This window comes from Corylus avellana, chromosome 11, assembly GCF_965113065.1.
Source record: "Corylus avellana chromosome 11, dhCorAvel1.hap1.2, whole genome shotgun sequence".
Classification (NCBI taxonomy): domain Eukaryota; kingdom Viridiplantae; phylum Streptophyta; class Magnoliopsida; order Fagales; family Betulaceae; genus Corylus; species Corylus avellana.
The window spans coordinates 5485205-5504332 of record NC_142500.1 but is presented as its reverse complement, the minus strand read 5'-3'; the positions used below and the strand labels follow the sequence as shown (position 1 = coordinate 5504332).

The following is a 19128-nucleotide window of genomic DNA, read 5'->3' as shown; positions in this document are numbered from 1 at the left end:
GTAAAGAATATGGTAATTTCATTTTTTTTTTTTGTAAGTTGCCAAGCATGTCTTGTACAAGCAGAATGCATGTACTCTCACCCAATACAAAAGATGCCCTTGTTTAATCTTATCATTACTTACAATTTTACAAAGAGATCACCAGCTTTGGTGCACCCAAATCATAAACATGAAATAATATCTAGTGGAAGGTAGTGTGAGAAATGGGAAATAACTTTGACGACAATGATAATTTAATTAATGCAATCAGCGTATAGGTATAAACAGTCGAATCTTCTGTCGGGGGTTTGCGGTTTGTAATCGGAATCTACTATTTATATTTGTAGGTACGCTACCTGCACTAACTACTAATAGTTTTTAAAGGTAGTTAAAAAAAAAAAACTGTTAACTACCTAACTACTAGTTAGAAAAAATTGTTAATCGCCTAGGCAGTTACGGTTAATATATATATATATATATATATATATAAATAATGTGGTATGTAGTAGTGTATTATCATATTTGTTGAGCCAAATATAAATGCTCTTAGTGGTTGGGCATCTAGCTAAAATATGAGCTAAGCCTGTTATAATACTGTTAGATGGTTAGAAGGGTTGTTAGGCTGATTGTAAATGTATATAAGGCAGTCAGCATAACTGAAGAAAATTAAGAAAGATCCATTTGGCTTGTTTGTAATCTCTGAAGACTCAATAATATATATGTACCCTCGGATTCGTCCAATTCATCCATGTCATTATCCCTCTCTATAATCCTCTCATCTATTCTATCCATTCAATATCATCTCTATACTCCGTAAATACATAAATAAGTAGAAGGTTCTTTACATGTAGGTACTTGGTTTCGCTCAGGGGCAAAATTCATTCTCTTCTCCTTTACTGGGCGGTGGTTTTGGGTCCGCGCTCAACTTGTGGACCATCACTGAGGGATCTATTCCTAGCATATCTTCATAGCTCAAGGCAAAGATATCTCTATTGTCCTGGAAAAAGGCCAGCAATTCTTCCTTTACCTCTCGGGTCAAATGTGACCTAACCCTGATTTTTCTGTCGAAGTTATCGATTGTGAATTCCTCAAACTCTTCAACCGGGCTGCCCATGTTGTTTGGACCGATCGATATTGTGAGCTGCGGAATCTTACATCGGAGGAAAACAACCTCTTGGCTAGTTTGTGTAAGCTTTTGCTTGAGTGCTGCCATGCAACATTTATGGTGGCAAAGAAATTCTATTAGCTAGACATGGTAGCTCCTCAAGATATGAAGAGCGAATTTTGAAGGATGTATAGATTGAGCTTTGTTATAATTGGGGGCTTGATTTAGACATCTTTCATTGATTGCTTTCCTTTGTATTTGGGGGAGATTTTGTTTGTCGGTGTGGTGAGGTTTCTAGCTTTTTGCTAGAAGTGTGATTAATGAAATAAAAAAGAAATATCTATTATTTAAGCTGTGCAAATATCATAAACTTCAAACAACTTAAAACGTAGTCGAGATGGTAAAGCAGCCGGGTAAACCCCCCCTCCAGGGGCACGAGTTCGAACCCGCTTGCGGTAGTAGTGCGTGCTCAACTCTGGGCTTTACCAACTCGCACCTTTGTGGGGCTGTGGTGACGGGCTCGCCGCTTAGGCAGTAGCTATGGCTCAAACCGGACATTCCATGGCGAGGGGGCCCCTATGGTCACGCCCAGGAGGGAAAATCTACACTGGTCGCCCCTCCCCCCTCTTTTGAATAAAAAAAAAAAAAAAAAAAAAAAATAGCAAAAATGAAAACCCACTTCCTCAAGTTTTAATGGGTCCCACATCACTTTCGTCGTATTTAAACAGTCTAACACAGTGGACCATAGAGGGCTTGCTGGATCCAAACTAGGGTCGCATCATCTGGAGTTTTCTTGAGCACTCAGTAATACCACGAATCTTAACCGTCAATATGTATAGAATCCCCAAGTACGGACGGTTCAGATCCCTTAAAATCCATCGAATATATACACGAGATAGCGTAACCACCCGAAACTGCCCAGCTCTTCTTTGCCTTCCCGGTCCCACCCTTACCCCTTCTCTTTCATCTCTACTCCCTCGCAAGTCGCAATACAGCCCTGCCTTCGTGTCGAAGAAAAAGCCTCTCTCTCTCTCTCTCTCTCTCTCTCGGTGCACGAATCCTTAGCCATGCAAGAAACTGAGCTGCACGATTTGTCCGACGACGCGGATTACGCTGCGTCACAGCTACAAGTAAGCATTTCCTAATCACCAAGCCCTTCGATTACTTTTTTCCAATTTGTTTTAATCGGAATTACGGTCAATCGGGGATTTTTGTTGCAATTTTTGCAAAAACTGAATCCTGGACATTAGCTGATTAATCCAACGGGGATTAATTCGTAATGCGTAATCCTTGAGTTTGATTTTGGGTTTTGCTTGTTCAATTCGGTTTCAGGCGTCGGCAAGCATGATGCGAAGCGATGGTATCAAGCGGAGTTCGTCGAGCGAACCGGACGGTGCGGAAATCGTTTATCTGAAGGATAATGTGACCATTCATCCGACGCAGTTCGCTTCCGAGAGGATCAGTGGGCGATTGAAGTTGATCAAGCAAGCTTCTTCTCTCTTTATGGTAATTACTACTTGTTTTATATGTGTTTTAGTTGAGTGCCTCGGTTTTATTGATCTTTGAGTTGCTTTTTCTCTGTGTGTATGTAATTTCTAGACGTGGATTCCATACAAGGGGCAAAGCACGAATGCGAAGCTGTCTGAGAAAGGTTGTTGGCTTTGGATTTGTAATTTAATGAGTTTAGTGCGTGAGATTATAAATAATTGTTAAATTTATTGTTGTTTGGCTTGTTAATGTAGATAGGAATCTTTATACCATAAGGGCGGTGCCTTTTACGGAGGTGCGGTCCATTCGCCGGCACACCCCAGCGCTTGGGTGGCAGTACATTATCATTGTTTTGTCTTCAGGTAAAGGATTCGCACATGATTTTGTCTTCAGGTAAATATTTATGATTCTGACTACAATGTTTTGAAGCTCTGAAATTTATGATGCTGAAAGTTGTGTTGGATCTACTTATACTAAACTTTAATTTATGGATTAGTAGTGTGGATATGATGATGGATTCTCAGGTAGAGTGCACTGTATGAACATAATCCTCATAACAGAAAGACGTGTGGTGCAAAATATGCTAATGATTTTGAAATGTTTAACCTGAGAAAGAAATTCTAAAGTCTTTGATGTCAAAGAATCTTAAATAACATGTGTATTGGATGCTTGGAAACAGCCACCGAAGCCTTAAATTGCTCCATTTCTCTGTATACAATCTAGATAATTTTATTTTTTTTTGGATGAATAAATCTAGATAATTGTTTTGGGTGATTTTTTTATGTTCGTTTTTTTGAACTTTTTTAATAGTTCTATGTTTTAGATCTTGAGTTCTTGGCAATTTATGTGAGATCCAATTTTCACACCATTTTGGTTGAATTTTATCGCTAAGTTATGATTTCCTGCTAGGTGCCTCTATTTGGCTGGTTTATCCTTTTGTAATTCAAAGAAAATGTTCTCTTCTATGTTGTGTGACCTGATCCATTTACTGTCATGTATTTCTATAATGTATTAATGGGAAGTCTTTTGCAGGACTTGCTTTTCCTCCTCTGTACTTCTACAATGGAGGAGTTAAAGAGTTCCTTGGTACAATAAAGCAACATGTTTTTCTTGTGAGGTTGGTTATTGTTTACATGCATTGTTTCTATTATTTTTGGTTTTATGTTATATATAGTACCTGGCTGTCTCTTGCTATGCATGGAAATTTCTTTTTAGAATAAAATCTTTGACCCAATCTGATCCAAAATACTCGTTAAGGATGTAATGTATGAAGAGGTTTCCAATTTTTCTTTGAAACTGTTAAGAATATAAATGAGAAGGAATAAGATGCATACATTGAAGAGGGACTTTTGTTAGTACAAATTATGTAATTTTATTATTATGGCCAGTTTGTGGTTGTGGTGTTTTACAAATTTCAGCATATTCTGCCATTTCTAAGTTTCTTTTCATCAATACCCAGGTCCGCTGAAGATGCAAATGTATTTCTTGTGAATGATTTTGGAAATCCTCTCCAGGTGCACATTATACTGATTTACTCATTTGTTTGGTTGGTAGAATTACTACTACTTTTCATCCATTAGTTGATGCATAATATTCTAGGAATGATGCTGGCATGCGAGAATGAAAGATTTTTATCACAGGAAAATAATTCTCTCTTTGTTGCAATATCTTGCTTTAGAATTAAATGAAGGATTATGCTAACGTGTAAACACTTGGTTTGCTCACTCATTTTGCACATACATATTTTGGTCAAGATAAAATAATCCTCTAACTGGCCTATATATATATATATATATATATATATATATATTAATTCTGATCTAGTGTATATGGTTTACATTGTATTTTATTTTACTTTGTCTTGATTTCTTTATTCTTTAATGATGGACTGCGAAATAGAAAACTGCTATGTTTTATCATGTTTTCATTGTTTTAAACAGAGAACTTTGTCTTCTTTGGAGCTGCCTATGGCTGTTTCTGTTGCTAGTGAGCCATCTACATCCATTTCAGTTGGCGAGTCCCCTTTAAATGAAAACCAGGAGAGAACTGATGTGGTATTTGGCAATTCCAGTGCTTCTCTGTACAATGGGAAGCAAAGGCAAAAGGTTCATGATCCTACTCGAGATCTCTCAATTCAAGTCTTGGAAAAGTTCTCTCTTGTGACCAAATTTGCCCGAGAAACAACTTCACAACTGTTCCGTGAAAATCACGGTAATGAATATGGTGCAATTGAAAGGAGAAACCATAACCAGTCTCCCCTTGATAATTCGCAGAAAGCATCCAATGTTACAGAAAAAATTCCTGATGGAAGCCCTGTAGCCTCAGATCCTTTGGAGGTATCTTTTTGTTAAATTTGTTTTCTAGTGAAAAAAGGCCTTTTAAGGAAAATTGATGTCATGAATGTTATGAGTTTTTGAATGTGCTCAATGAAATTCCCTGTCAGTACATCAGTACATCCTAGCTTTAGATATTGATAAATTCCAGTGCAAATTGTGAAGATGTTATGATATGTTGATTCTGCGGGTCTTAAATAAGGCATAATATGTATACAAACCATTATCATCAGATTAGTATTCTTCTTCTTTTTCGGTTTTTTTTTTTTTTTTTTTTTTTTTTTTTTGAAGTGGAACTCTGTCTAGATGCTATGGTATTACAATTGCAATTTAGGTGCATCATATTGCTTTATCCTACCAATTCTGTTTTATTTGCTGGCGTGTTTTATGTTTTTGATAATGGGTTGTGGTTTTTTTTTTAAAAAAAATCCTACCATTTATGTTTTCCTGTTTCTTCATCTTTTTGTGTAGTATGTAGTGTGTATGTGCGTACATGTGTGTGTTCTCTATCACTTTCCTTCTTTGTTTTTTGGTTAAACAGCCCTCTTAGAAACTGTTCGGCTACTTTGTAGACAAATTAGTCAATCAGAGATATTAGAATGCTTTGCATTTATGTGCTCTCAATGAGGCATAACATGCACGGAGCCAGCTATCGGTCAGAGAAGGGAAGCAAAAGGGGGAAATAGTGCTTGAGATTACTTGTTAGGTTACCAGATAACTTTTGGAACTTTTGTTATGATGGATCTCAGTGATGCAATTCTTGCCTGTATCTCCTAAGCATTACAAAGTACTGTTGTTAATAGATTATGGTTCAAATCAGAGCTTTATTCTCTTGGTTCGACTGAAAGCTCCTGTGTTATTTTAGTTGGAAGAATTTGAAATTCAATTCCAGGACTATCTGATGCAGACATCTATCCCTATTAAACAGAATATTTCTTATATGAAACACAATCATGTCGAAGAAGCTGCTACCAATTTGGGAACTTTTGAGCTAATCGATTGTAAGGAGGTATTAAAAGGAGTCTTCTGCTTAATTTAGTTTCTGGGTTTTTATTTTTCCTTTTAGTAATCCTCCCTTTTAATGTCCTTATTTCACAAGGACTTTTAGTTTGCATTGTAGACTGATGCTTTTGTAAGCTTTTTGCTATATTCTGCGGTTTTTTGCGGTGTAAATTTTGAATGCCTTGGCTCACTATCTTTTCTACATATGAGTGCTGCATCATTTACAAAAATTAGTCTAGCAGATCAACTATCATCCTCGATTCTTTATCCATCAAGTTGGAATATCTGAAGAGGATGGAAAGATTTTACAGGCTGAGGTGCTAAGCACTGAATTGTTACACTTGAATTGGTTGCTTTCATGATGGACCTAGGACATATTCCTACTGGGCTACAATGTATTGACATGCATGCTTGTTCTTGGAATTTTAGCATGCTAACAAATTTCTAATCTGTTGCTGAATGATGATTAAGTTGAATGCTTCAAGCCTCCAAGCTTTGGCTGCAGATACACCCATTGCCACTCAATTACAAGCCCAAAACAATCTGGTTTCTGTTAGTGTGTTCGGTAAATAGATTATTATATATAGCTTAGTAATACCCTCTATTGGCCATATGAATGATGGGGTTAGGAGCTGTGACCTTGGAATGTTTTTAATGCGGAATCTTGTCATGTGCTTGATGGCCACTGAGTTATTTTCATTTACAATAAAAGCCATTCTTCCAATTATTGTTTTTATTTATTTTTGAAGTTGAGTTGATGAGTAGTTTTTCAACACTTTGTTTTGTTGACTATTGACAATTCTGACTTTTATCTAGCCATTTATTTTTCCTTGTATGAAAAATGTGATAGGCTCTGTAAGTTTTGGATTTCCTTCACACATTAAAATGAGTTGTATCCACAGTTTGTTTTATTTACAATTTACAATTGATAGTTTCTGGCTATTCTCATCTAACCATTTTTTTTTTATGAATGTGATATGCTTTGTAAGTTTCTGGATTTCTGGATTTCCTTCACACATTAATGAGGTACCATAAACGAACTCATTTAGTGAATGCTAAATGAAGAGGAAAACCATAAGCTGATGTACCTTAGCTAAACCCAATGGGTTGGCTCGAGTGGTAAGTACCTTGGCCTTGGTGCCTTATAAGGCATTAGGTATAAGTTTCGATTCCTTTGAGTGCAAACAATTCTTTAGGGCCATGCCTGTGGATAAAAGCCTGAGCTTTAACTGACCCGTGTGGAGGGGGCACTTTGCATGGTGTATCGAGAATTTAGTCGGGGTGAAGCCCTGGATACCCCAATTATCAAAAAAAAAAAAAAAAAAAAAAAAAAAAAAAAATGTAACTTATCTGACTTGTCCAAACATGTTTTGTTTGCATTCTTGCTATACGATATATCCATGTACATGTATAATACAGAAGATTGTGATTAAGATGGTCATAGGGTTATCAATCTACAACTGTTTTCTTTAAAAAGAAAAACTACCATCATTACACATACCATGAGTGCCTTGACACGGATCTTAAAAATATCTTACTTTGTGCTATAGCTAGTGATAATTAACATAATGGTGGGAGTACAATAGGACGTGATTGCTAACTGTTTAATACAGATACACTTTTCATTTTAATTAGTAGATAAAACAAACTTCTAAGGTGCCATTTTTACCCAATGGCACAAAATTTCTTTCCTTTTTGGCATCCCAAATCAACACTTTTTTTTGGCAGGTTGATAAATTGACACTAGTATGGGGAAAACCACGGCAGCCACCTTTGGGCTTTGAAGAGGTAAGAGCTGGGCTTTATTGAAGATATAAGTTCTCTTTGAAGATTGCAAATGATATTTCTATCAAGCAGATGTCTACTGTATCACAAACTATGAATTTTTATGTCAAAATGATTCCACTTCTTTACAAGACTATTTATATATTTGTATCATTGACGAACTGAACCATGCCATCAAAGAACTTTTTGAGTGACTTTTTATCCCATTTCTGTTCTTCCAAAGAAAAGTACTTCTAGACATACGGAGTGTGATTATATTGCTCTATTTAAGGTTTAATTGTTTTGCAGTGGTTCACCTTCTTGGATTCTGAAGGAAAAGTCCTGGATTCAAAAGCTTTGAGAAAGAGAATATTTTATGGGGGAGTCGAGCATGGATTACGGAAAGAGGTATATATACTATAGTAGGCGAGGTGTGTGATTTTATGCTTACTAGAATATGCATCTTGTTCTCACTTAGAAATCTCAATAATGTAGGCATGGGCATTTTTGCTGGGATACCATTCCTATGATTCAACATATGCAGAGAGGACATATCTTAGGTCCATTAAAAAGTCGGAGTATGAGACCATAAAGTTCCAGTGGCAGGTTTGTAATTCTAGTCTCTTATACTTCTTGCTATCCTTCCCCCCCATGAAGACTAGTTTGCTTCTATGTGCATGTATCATGAGCACACATGCGAGCATAGATGTAATTATGCTTGTGTGAAGATACCCTTTACATCAACGTTTTTCTTTAAGTAAATAGAGTTCATTAAAACCCAAAGGACGCACTCAACTATTGAGGAAGTATACAAGAGAAACACATAACTGGAAAAAGAAAAGAGATAAAAATAATAATAATAATAATAAAAGACATGAAAACTAGAAACATGAAAACAATCATAAGCAGGTATCCATTGAAAAGGGGTATGGAAAAACAAGGCCTTTAGCTCCACCGTCGTCCTCTTGTTGTCTTCAAAGCTTTGATCATTCTTTGTCCAAATGCACCACATCAAACAAAGTGGAATCATGTTCCACAAAGCTTCGCTTTGAGAATTACCTATCTTCCTTCTCCAACAATCGTGGAGATCTCTCACTCGACGATGCATGACCCATGCTAAGCTGAAAAAGCCGAAAATAGAATACCATAAGGCACTAGCTATTTTGCAATGAAGAGGTGGTCAACGGTTTTCCCATTCTTCTTACACGCGCAACACCAATCTACTACTACTATTTTCCGCCTTCTTAAGTTGTCCACATGAGGATCTTACCTAAAGCAGTAGACCAAACGGAGAAAGCCACTCTTAAAGGGGCCTTACTATGCCAAATATACCTTTAAGGGAAGGGATTGCCGGCATGAGGTATTAAGACATTATGGAGTGATTTTACATCAAACAACCCTTTCTTGGAGGGGTTCCAACAAAACTTTTCAGCACCATCCTGATTCATCTTAACGGAATACAACTGATTGAAAAACGAGGAAAAGAATTCCAATTCTCAATCATGCACCACTCTAACGAAATTAACTTTTCATTGAGGAGCCATTAGAGAACTAAAGATGATTAGCTACAGAAGCATCCCTAAGGCAAGCAATGCTATACAACTTAGGAAACGCTGCCTTTAGGGGATGTTCCCCACACCGCAGGTCGTGCCAAAAGCATATCTTGGAACTATCACCCACCTTGAATCTAGTAAATCCAGAAAATTCCTCCCAACCCCTCCTAATGAATTTCTAGTGACCCACCCCATAAGATCCAAAGACTTCATTAGAGCACCACCCACCCCACTGATTGCCATATTTAACCGCCACTACCCTTCTCCAAAGAGCCTCTCTCTCATTTGTGTAATGCCATAACCACTTTCCTAGAAGGGTTCGGTTTTGAATAAATAGCGAACCCCCAAACCCTTCTCAATGATCGGCGAACAAATCTTGGGTTAGCTTACTAGGTGGAATTTGACCACTTCACCCATACCTCCCATCGAGAAATTCCATTCTAGTTTCTCAATTCGATTGGCAACGGTAGTTGGGAGGGGAAACAACAAGAAGAAGTTGTAGGCAAGTTAGACATAGCGCTCTTGATTAAGGTAATAATCCTGCCCCTTTCGGACAAGTACAAATGCTTCCAACTAGCCAAACGATGCTCAACCGTTTTAATAATGCTATTCCAAAGAGGTTTGGCTTTAAGAGAAGCACCCAAAGGAAGACCAAGGTACTTCATTGGCAAAGATGCATGTGACCCTGCAACCCAAGATCCTAGCCAAACCTTCTACATTATTAATCAAACTTACATGAACCAATTCTGACATAGTCAAATTGATCTTCAAGCCCAAGACAAGTTTAAAACATAAGAACAAGCATCACAAATGGTGGAGGTGATATAAGTGTCACAGAAAATGAAAGTGTCATCCGTAAACAGAAGATGAGAGAATCAAACCCACCAACCCATTTCCCACAAACTAGCCAGACAGCAAACCCCCACTCACTGCAGCAGAAATCATCCTGCTCAAAGCATCCATCACAATGACAAATAACAAAGAAGACAGAGGGTCCCCTTGTCTCAAGCCACGGGAACAATTAAAAAAAAAAGTGGAAGTGCCATTCACTAAAACTGAAAAACGCACCAAAGAGATACAATGAACTATCCATGTACACCATTTTCCCCCAAAACTGCATCTCAGCATGTACAGTGCAAAAAATCCCAATTAACATGATCATAAGCTTTTTTAAGTCCAATTTTCAAAGCACATCTGACTACCCATATTTTATTCTACTATCAAGGAATTCATTAGCAATGAGAATAGAGTCTAGGATCTGCCTTCCTCGGATGAAGGCATTATGAGACTTAGAAATAATCTTCTCCAAAACTATCTTTAGCTTGTTAGCTAGAACCTTAGCAATAATTTTATAAATGCCACTCACTAAACTAATTGGATGGAAATCCTTGAGATCATCAGCCCCATAAATCTTCGGAATGAGAGCAATGAATGTAGTATTTAGGTTCCTTTCAAACTTACCTCTATTATGGAAGTCATGAAAGACCTTCATGATGTCTTCTTTTAAAACATTCCAGCAAGCTTGGAAGAACACGATAGGGTAACCATCATGGCCCGATGCCTTGTCACCATTCATAGCTTTCACTACCTCCGAATCTCCCCCTTCCTCAAATTCTTTTCCAACCAACTAGTCTCAACCTCACCAATAGAGTCAAAAGAAAGGCCTTCCAACATAGGCTGCCAACTGAATTGCTTGGTATACAAATTTCTATAAAGCTGGACAATGTGCTCACTGATCTCCACCTGGTCGGTAGAAATTGTACATCAACTACAAAGAAGACTCAATAGAATTATTTCTTCTCTTCAGTGATTTCAAGAACTCGTAAATCTTCCAAAAGGATCTTTTTCTTCCTCCCTACATTGCCAAACACCTCATTCCATCTTAATTCAGTTTTCAAAGCCTTGTGCTTGTGGGCCAAAGTGAAACTTGGAGAGCCTTGGAAATGATAAAAGTCCCACATGTGGGCTAACTGGTCTCCAGATTTCACGAATGATGTAAGTTTATCTCCACTGAGTATCTTATCTCAAATAAAATGACAATCAGCCTCAATATGTTTGGTCCTTTCATGAAAAACTAGGTATTTTAAATGTTGTAGTATGCTAGTCTCTCTCTCTCTCTCTCTCTCTCTCTCTCTCTCCACTTCTTTGGGCGTTTACAGTAAAACTGCCCATATATCCCTAGTCCTATCTCTAAACCCTAGCCTATCAATTTCTACATATTTTTAAGCGAGCCTGGAGATAACTTTTCACCATTCGTTTACAAGATTGGCCATGAAAGTTGAATTACCATGGATGTCCTGCACCATAAGTAAGGGACAAGGCTAGGACAGTGAGCAGGCAAAGCATCTTTAAAGAATTGTAAAAATACTTAGAATTTTCTAGTTTGTCCATTGTTTCATCTTGACCATTTTTACTACTATTGAAAAGTGTGGACTACCAATGCTCGAGTCATTATCTTGATCTTTTGGTTTGATAGGCTAAACAGTGTCATGACCATGTCTAAATTTTGTGTAAATTGGTTCACAAGACCCTGGTAGAGCACCTACTAGATATCATATTGGTGTGAAAATTGCACGCTGCAAGCAGTGTGCACATAAGTTTTAACACATTTTGGGATCTCTTCAAGGCAAGGCCAAAAGTATAGTATGGGATATTTAATTTTTCTCTCGCCTTGTGGTTTTCTCTGCATTCTTTATAAGGATGAAAAATTCTCTTGCCTCTTTCCAAAGTAAGCTTCAGTTAGTTTATTCGAAAATTCTCATATTTCTCCTGATTATGATTTATCCAAGGCTTTACAAATGTATGCATATTTTCCTGTGCAGAGTATCTCCCCGGAACAGGCAAAAAGATTCACAAAATTCAGGGAGAGAAAAGGCCTTATTGAGAAAGATGTGGTATGCAGAAAACTAGCACCTTGTTTCTGAACTTACAAATTGAATTCATTGGATAAATTTCAGAAAGTAACTTTAAGTACAATTGTTTTCTTATCTGTTTTTTAAGGTAAGGACTGACAGATCGCTCTCCTTCTATGATGGGGATGATAATGCAAATGTGAATCTATTACGTGATATTCTACTAACATACTCATTCTACAACTTCGATCTTGGTTATTGTCAGGTAAATCTTTCTCATGAAAAGTTTATTCTACTGGACATTCGGTTTGTTGTCTGATTTTGATTTTGTGTAGATGCTTCAGTGATTGGTTGGTTGGCTCAGATGTAAATCTTAGGAAAACATTCTAAATGCAATGGAAATAAATAATATCTTAGAAAGTGTGCATTCTTGCTTTTTGCTTATTATTTAGATGTAAATATAGGACTCTGCATTACATGCTTGTACTGATAGCCATTTATGTAGAGACCCAAGGGCTGGATAACATGGATGGCCTAATGAATGACATGTCTTTAATAAATCAGTTCATGTAAATACAAAGATAAGATATACTCTGACATATTGAACATTTAATGATCAAATACACATTACAATACCCCTCACAGGTGAAATATTATTGTACAAAATATAGCATAAAAGCACCTTTAACATCCTAGAAAGTACTTTTGGTTATAACATGATGGAACATACTTAATAGCCATCTCAGGAATATATTCTCTTCTACATATATATGATATATAAAATTTTCTTTTCTCCAAAAAAAAGTCCCCTATTAAGATGAGTTGAATTTTTTTTCTTCACGTAGCATTTTCAGAAAACAGCAAGACACTGTTCGATTAATGATCTTTTTTTTCCAGACATTTAACCAAAAGTTATACATGATTCTAATGTTTTTCAAGGATCTTGTCAATGGATTTCTTTTAAGGCTGAATTATTTGTTCTCAACACGAATAGAAACTTTTGTTGCAGTGATAGCTGCATTTGGCTGTTTACTTTGTTATGTATGTGTAAATGAATGTATTTATACATATATGTACTGTATGTATGCATACAAATATGTATGGTGTATGAGCTTGATAGTTATTGGGTACATTTCCTATCAACTTAAGCTTTTGGATAATTGACTATTCAACATGATATTTGATCACCCTTCTTTTGGCCATCATGAGGGTTGTCTCAGGATTATTCAATATGATATCAGAGCCTAATGTGTTTGTTTGAAAGCCTTGTTCTAATCGTGGGAGCTGCTATTTGTTTTTGTTTTGGAACTCCAATTTTAGAGTTCACGTACATTTTTGGGCCATGTGGGGGAAGGAGAGTCGATGCTAGCATGTATGAGCGTGATGTACATTGTTAGACCTATTTCTTGTCAGTTCAACATTCTGGGACCATTGGTTAGCCAGTAATATATGTATTGCAAGCATCGATCATTCTTTTATTTTTTATTTTTTTCGGCTTACTCTATAATTCTTCTTCCAGAAAACATTATTGTTCTCAAGATTATGGTTGATTGACTTTTGGTGGTGTTATAAAGTTTATCAATGCTTAATGGTTAGTTATCTATATGCTGAACTGACTATGTTTCATTCTGGGTCTGTCGAAGTTGTTTTAGGTCCTGCATTGCTGTTCTTTTATTCCAGTGCATGTAGAGAAGCTTTTCTTCCCCTTGTTTGTGTATTGTTGGGGATATGCTATGGTACTTATATCTGCACATTATACATTTTTCTTCTTTCCTACAGGGTATGAGTGATCTTCTGTCCCCAATATTGTTTATAATGGAGGATGAGTCGGAATCATTTTGGTGTTTTGTTGCATTGATGGAACGCCTTGGACCCAATTTCAATCGCGACCAAAATGGCATGCATTCTCAACTTTTTGCAATATCCAAGGTCTGTCTCTCTCTCTTACACGTACGGAAAGAAATCAGTTGATATGTCATGTTGTGTTAGTAGAGGTCACATTTAGAAATATAGTTTCTTAATTTATATTTCCACTTAGTTTCTTAATTTATATGTTGTGCTTTTATTTTTTTAGAAATAGAGTGTAACTTAATGGTATGAAATTTTGCTTTAGCTGGAGTAGTCTTTTTGCTTAATGGATTTAAGGATTTTGCCCACTGATTTAAGGATTTTGCTTAATGGTCTTGTTTCATGATTACCATTTTGGCCCTTTTATCTTATAATAATAGTTGTTCTTGGTAAAAGAAAGTATAAAAAAATATATATAAAAAAAAAAAAAGGAATGGTTGAATGAAAATGAAGAAAGAAAGCCATTAGGCGTAGGAGTTCCATTGTTTTTGAGAATAAAGATTTGTGGTACAACCTCTAACAGACTTCATTTGGGGATGCTAGCTGGTGTTGTTCACCAAGTGTAATTGATAATATGATCTTTTAATTGCCTTATATGACTTAATTAAGATGGTCACTGGAAGTCTGTTCGGTTCGCCAGTAAATGTGTTCTTATATATATTATGTGAAGGCATTTCTCTTGTTGGTGGGCTTTTTTGTTAAATCTTCATGCTGTTATTGAAAATGAAACAGCATAGTAAGCTGTGAGTGTACACTCGCACTAAGTTGGAATCAAACTTCAATACTATATTTCAAGTCATTAATCAATTTTTGGATGTGTGTATGAACATTTAGTGCATCAGCTGTAAACGATAAATAAGTGTTTTGCTTGCATGACAGTTGATTCTTTGTTTTAGTCCTAATGATTCCTCACTCTCCTTGTGGCAGTTGGTGGAGTTGTTAGACAGCCCATTGCATAACTATTTTAAGCAGCACGACTGCCTGAATTACTTCTTTTGTTTTCGCTGGATTCTAATACAATTCAAAAGGTCAGCTCTTTTACTGGTTGATTTATTTAAACTTTTGTTACACCAGAGTAAATAATATGCTAACACGCTAACACGTCTGCATTTTTGTTTGTTTTGTTTTTTCCTTCTCTTTTGATAGGTAACCCTAACATGTTTCAAATTTTGGACTGTCATTGATGCCTAAAATTGCCACTTAATTAATAATTGTACCTTTGACTTGTAAACTATATCCAATTTTTACCTTTGGCAAAATCAATTGTCACTTATATTTTAGAATTGCTACAAATTTGTCTGAACTTTTGTAGGGAATTTGAATACGAGAAAACAATGCGTTTATGGGAGGTATTATGGACGCATTATTTGTCAGAGCACCTCCACCTGTATGTATGTGTTGCGATCTTGAAGCGATACCGAAATAAGATAATGGGGGAGCAGATGGACTTCGACACACTCTTGAAGTTTATTAATGAGTTGAGTGGTCACATTGACCTCGATCCAATCCTCAGGGATGCAGAGGCTTTGTGCATATGTGCTGGTGAGAATGGTGCCGCTTGCATTCCTCCTGGAACCCCACCCTCATTGCCTGTCGACGACGGTTCATTCTACACGCAACCGGATGACGACGTATTGTAATTCTTATCTCAATTCTGGGGATGATATATCAACTACTTCATATTGTCAATTATGTAGAAACACATATACTGTGTAATTCTTGTTTCTTTTTAGTCGACAATGTTAGTGGAGCAAAAATTTTCAAATGACGTTATTATCTTCAATCCTTTATTGGCCCAAACTGTTGGCCACTAGCCGACCACCACAACCACCAACCAAGCACCGATATCCCTCTACCCGATTCACATGTCTAGACCCCCAGACAACGGGAAGGTATGGTTCTTGATTACCCAATAATGCCTCCCGACAGGCAAGACCGGTTGGCCCACTTTGAGAGTGCAGGCCGAAGCCCATGTCGCAAATCACGGGAAGGATATCTTCATCTTGGGAAGGCACAAGGTATATCTGTTATTCTAATGACAAATGGAAGGAGCTGCCACGGAGAAGAAGCAGGCAAGGCAACGACCTCAACTTGCCAAAATGGCACACACTTTTAAACGATAGGGAGTAATAGCCACACTCAATTACCCTGTGACACCTGTCTAGCAGAATCGTGTAACCTGGTGTACCCAATTTAGAGAGGCTCGACGGAGCAAACGACTAAGACCAAAACCATTGGCCTTATGGGGCAGGTATGTTGGCCCACTAGGCTTTCAAAACCAAGAAATTGTAATTAAATTGGGCTATGAAGATGAAGATAAATAATACCATTAATTTTATAAGATTTTGATGACGTGGCTGTTAAAGCTTTAACAGAAAATGTTAATCGAATTGTTGATTTGTCATGAATTTTAAGTTATAGATTTTAGGTGTTTACATTTAAAATATATATATATATATATATATATATATATATGGACCGAAATTGATGCCTAAACAAGGATAATATTTGTAAAAATCTCAAAATTTATATGGGAGGTTGTGTGATTTATCCTTGTTTTGTAGTGACTTTATAGGCACCCTTATCACCCTTCTCTAGCAAGGGGGAGAGAGAGAGCTAGATCTTTGAAAACTGCATATATGGCAATTCCATGTGCCTTGCATGCTTGAGACATTGCGAAATTCCCATGACCCGTGTACACCATAGGCCGTTACAATCAGCTTTACCAACAAGATTTATTTATTTATTTATTTTCGGTCTTTATATTTTGAACTCTTTAATGTTCTATATTTTGTAAATGTGCTGTTTATTTGTACTTGTTCTTACTCAAATATTAAAAAAAAAAAAAAAAAAAAAAATCTTATCACTACTATTGTTTGGGAAGAGAGAGAGAGAGAGAGAAAGAAAGAGAGGTGTTTGAAAAGAAGATATATTTGGGGCATTACAATTAACATGCATACAATATGTGATACTGCCAGTAGTACTAGTGCACCTTCAACAGTACCTGTAGTGCAGGGAAAAGCACATGGCACAGCGACTCTTGTAGTTGTAGTGCTACAACTCCTGGCACTCACTACTACTAGTACTACCACAAAGTATGGAGGTTCTCTTTTGTTACGTGGGTCCTGTCTGCACTACTCACTCTAGTCTCTATCACCGATTGCATCTCTGCATACGCCTCCTCTCCTTCCCATCCAAATGCTTCAAACAGGACAAAAGAATCCAAGTAAGCTATCAGAGGCTCATCATCAAACACCAAAGCTGCATTATTGTTTCCTCCCATTATTGGGTACTCCAAGTCGATACTGCTGCAGTTGAAGCTGTTTCTCTCATCCTTCCAAGGGTTTGAAGTTGTGCTCTCCTTCTCTTTCTCTTCTACTTTCCTCCCATCCAAACATTGTTTTGTGGGGCTGATTGTTATATTTGGGCTTCCATTCGCCTCAGCCTGACACAATTTTTTCTTCTTCTTTATGTTCCCCTCCTTTTCCTCGTGATGGTGGTGGCTTGAGTCCATGGCTTTTCTTTTGCCTAAAAGGCATTTCTTGTTCAAATGGGTATTCCAGTAGTTCTTCACTTCATTGTCCGTTCGACCAGGAAGCCGACCAGCAATCAATGACCACCTGCATGAAAAAAGAAAAAAAAAAAAATGATACGGGCGATAAGATTTCATTCAATAAGAATCTATCCATTTTAATTTCATGATCATGATCATTTAAAGTTTGTATATTTAACGATATACATGATATCAATGTTATCAATGTTGAAACGTCTTTTAAAAAATTTAAATACTGTTATATTATGTACATCTTTAAATGCACAAACTTTAAATTATGATCATAAAATGACAATCTATCTATTTTAAAAGAGACTAAAAGCATAATATTATTGGTCAATGAGATAAATGCAGTAATATTTGTACTTCAATTAGTTTTTGTTTCTATCATGGGGATTAAAATGGAAAGCTTTGTGACAATCAAAAACATGCGTCTTTATTTGTACTTGCCAATAGTTTTTGTTGCTGTTTTTTAGGGGGGATTGGTCTCTTTATTTGTACTCGCCAAGAACAGTACTCAATATTCTAAAAAAGATAAGTGGAGAGGTGGATGGATCAAACACATCAAAAAAAATTTTGTATTCTACTCACTCAAGGAATAGTGACTAGAATTCATTGATATTTAATTATATGGTAAATGGATGCTTCTAGCTTCCGGCCAATATTCAATTTATCCATTAATTTAATTACATCGCATATTTCTACATGAAAAGTAAATCCCAAGTAATTCATATGCATGATAATTCCCACATGACTAAAAAAACAAAACGGACTTTTCAACCTAGTAACCTATAAGAACACCAAAGAAACAAGATCTCTAGAATCATTGAAATGAACTAGATATAAATTTCTTAAATAACCAAGTTTAATAACCAACATAAGAAGGATTTCCAACCAATTTGGAGGAGGTTTTTGTAGGCTAAGTAAGCTAATAATGACAACTACCTGTTTCCAAGAAGCTTATGCATTCGAATGATTAGGTCTTCTTCCTCTTTTGACATCTCCCCACGTTTAATGTTAGGTCTCAGGTAATTCTTCCATCTAAGCCTGCAACTCTTCCCACCCCTCTTCAAACCTATGTAAATAGAGAGAGAGAGAGAGAGAGAGAGAGTTAGATATATTGATGCAAAATTCATGTATAAATTACAAGGGGAAGTGGTGGAGAGAAAAGGAGTAGTTTTACCTGATCTCTCAGAGACAGTAGCCCAGTTGCCTTCACCATGAGCTTCCACATAATTTTTCAAAATCAAATCCTCCTCTGGCTTCCACAAATTCTTCTTTGGCTGCTGTGTTCTCACTCTTTTAACTTCCATGACTCTCTCGCTCTCTCTCTCTCTCTCTCTCACTATTTCACTTGGCTTAATTTGGTTGTGCTGTAAAAAAGAGTGAGTCAGTGTGAAAGGGTTATATAGGAAAAATGGTGTGAATATTGGAAGCTCACTGCAACTCGTGCATGGAATTACATTGTACACAATTATAGTGCTAGAGGATTGATCTGAGGGCCCCCTTCTGCTTCCTCTTTTGCTTTCCTTGGAATTATTCCCTTGTAAAAGCAAATCTGCATTCCACTTTCAACACACACATTCTCTCCCTCTTATGTATTTTTCTTTTTTCTCATAAATGGGTTGGGCCTACCCTAAGCTTTGGAGCG

At 36.7% G+C, this 19128-nt stretch overlaps 2 protein-coding genes across 6 annotated transcripts; one reads left to right on the top strand and one right to left on the bottom strand.

Moving 5' to 3' along the window:
• Positions 1–2003: 2003 nt before the first annotated feature.
• Positions 2004–15692, top strand: LOC132166242 (RabGAP/TBC domain-containing protein). 5 transcript variants are annotated; one of them, XM_059577023.2, is made up of 17 exons: positions 2080–2214; positions 2417–2590; positions 2684–2735; positions 2827–2934; positions 3605–3689; positions 4032–4086; positions 4513–4677; positions 4846–4908; positions 5834–5914; positions 7636–7695; positions 7981–8079; positions 8167–8277; positions 12047–12118; positions 12225–12341; positions 13856–14005; positions 14852–14952; positions 15237–15692. In XM_059577023.2, exons 1-17 carry the CDS (start codon positions 2152–2154, stop codon positions 15562–15564), a joined length of 1884 nt encoding a protein of 627 aa, XP_059433006.2. In that variant the 5' UTR covers positions 2080–2151; the 3' UTR covers positions 15565–15692. The 5 variants fall into 5 exon arrangements, with proteins under 5 accessions (XP_059433004.2, XP_059433005.2, XP_059433006.2 ...); XM_059577021.2 differs by having other exon boundaries at positions 2004–2214; positions 4513–4908; XM_059577024.2 differs by lacking the exon at positions 5834–5914 and having other exon boundaries at positions 2081–2214.
• A 1147-nt stretch (positions 15693–16839) lies between these two features.
• On the bottom strand, positions 16840–18906 carry MYB82 (myb domain protein 82). Its single transcript, XM_059577025.2, has 3 exons — positions 18661–18906; positions 18423–18552; positions 16840–17544 (listed from the first exon to the last, which is right to left on the bottom strand). The coding sequence occupies exons 1-3, from the start codon at positions 18788–18790 to the stop codon at positions 17010–17012; spliced, it is 795 nt and encodes a 264-aa protein (XP_059433008.2). The 5' UTR covers positions 18791–18906; the 3' UTR covers positions 16840–17009.
• Between the last annotated feature and the right edge of the window lie 222 nt (positions 18907–19128).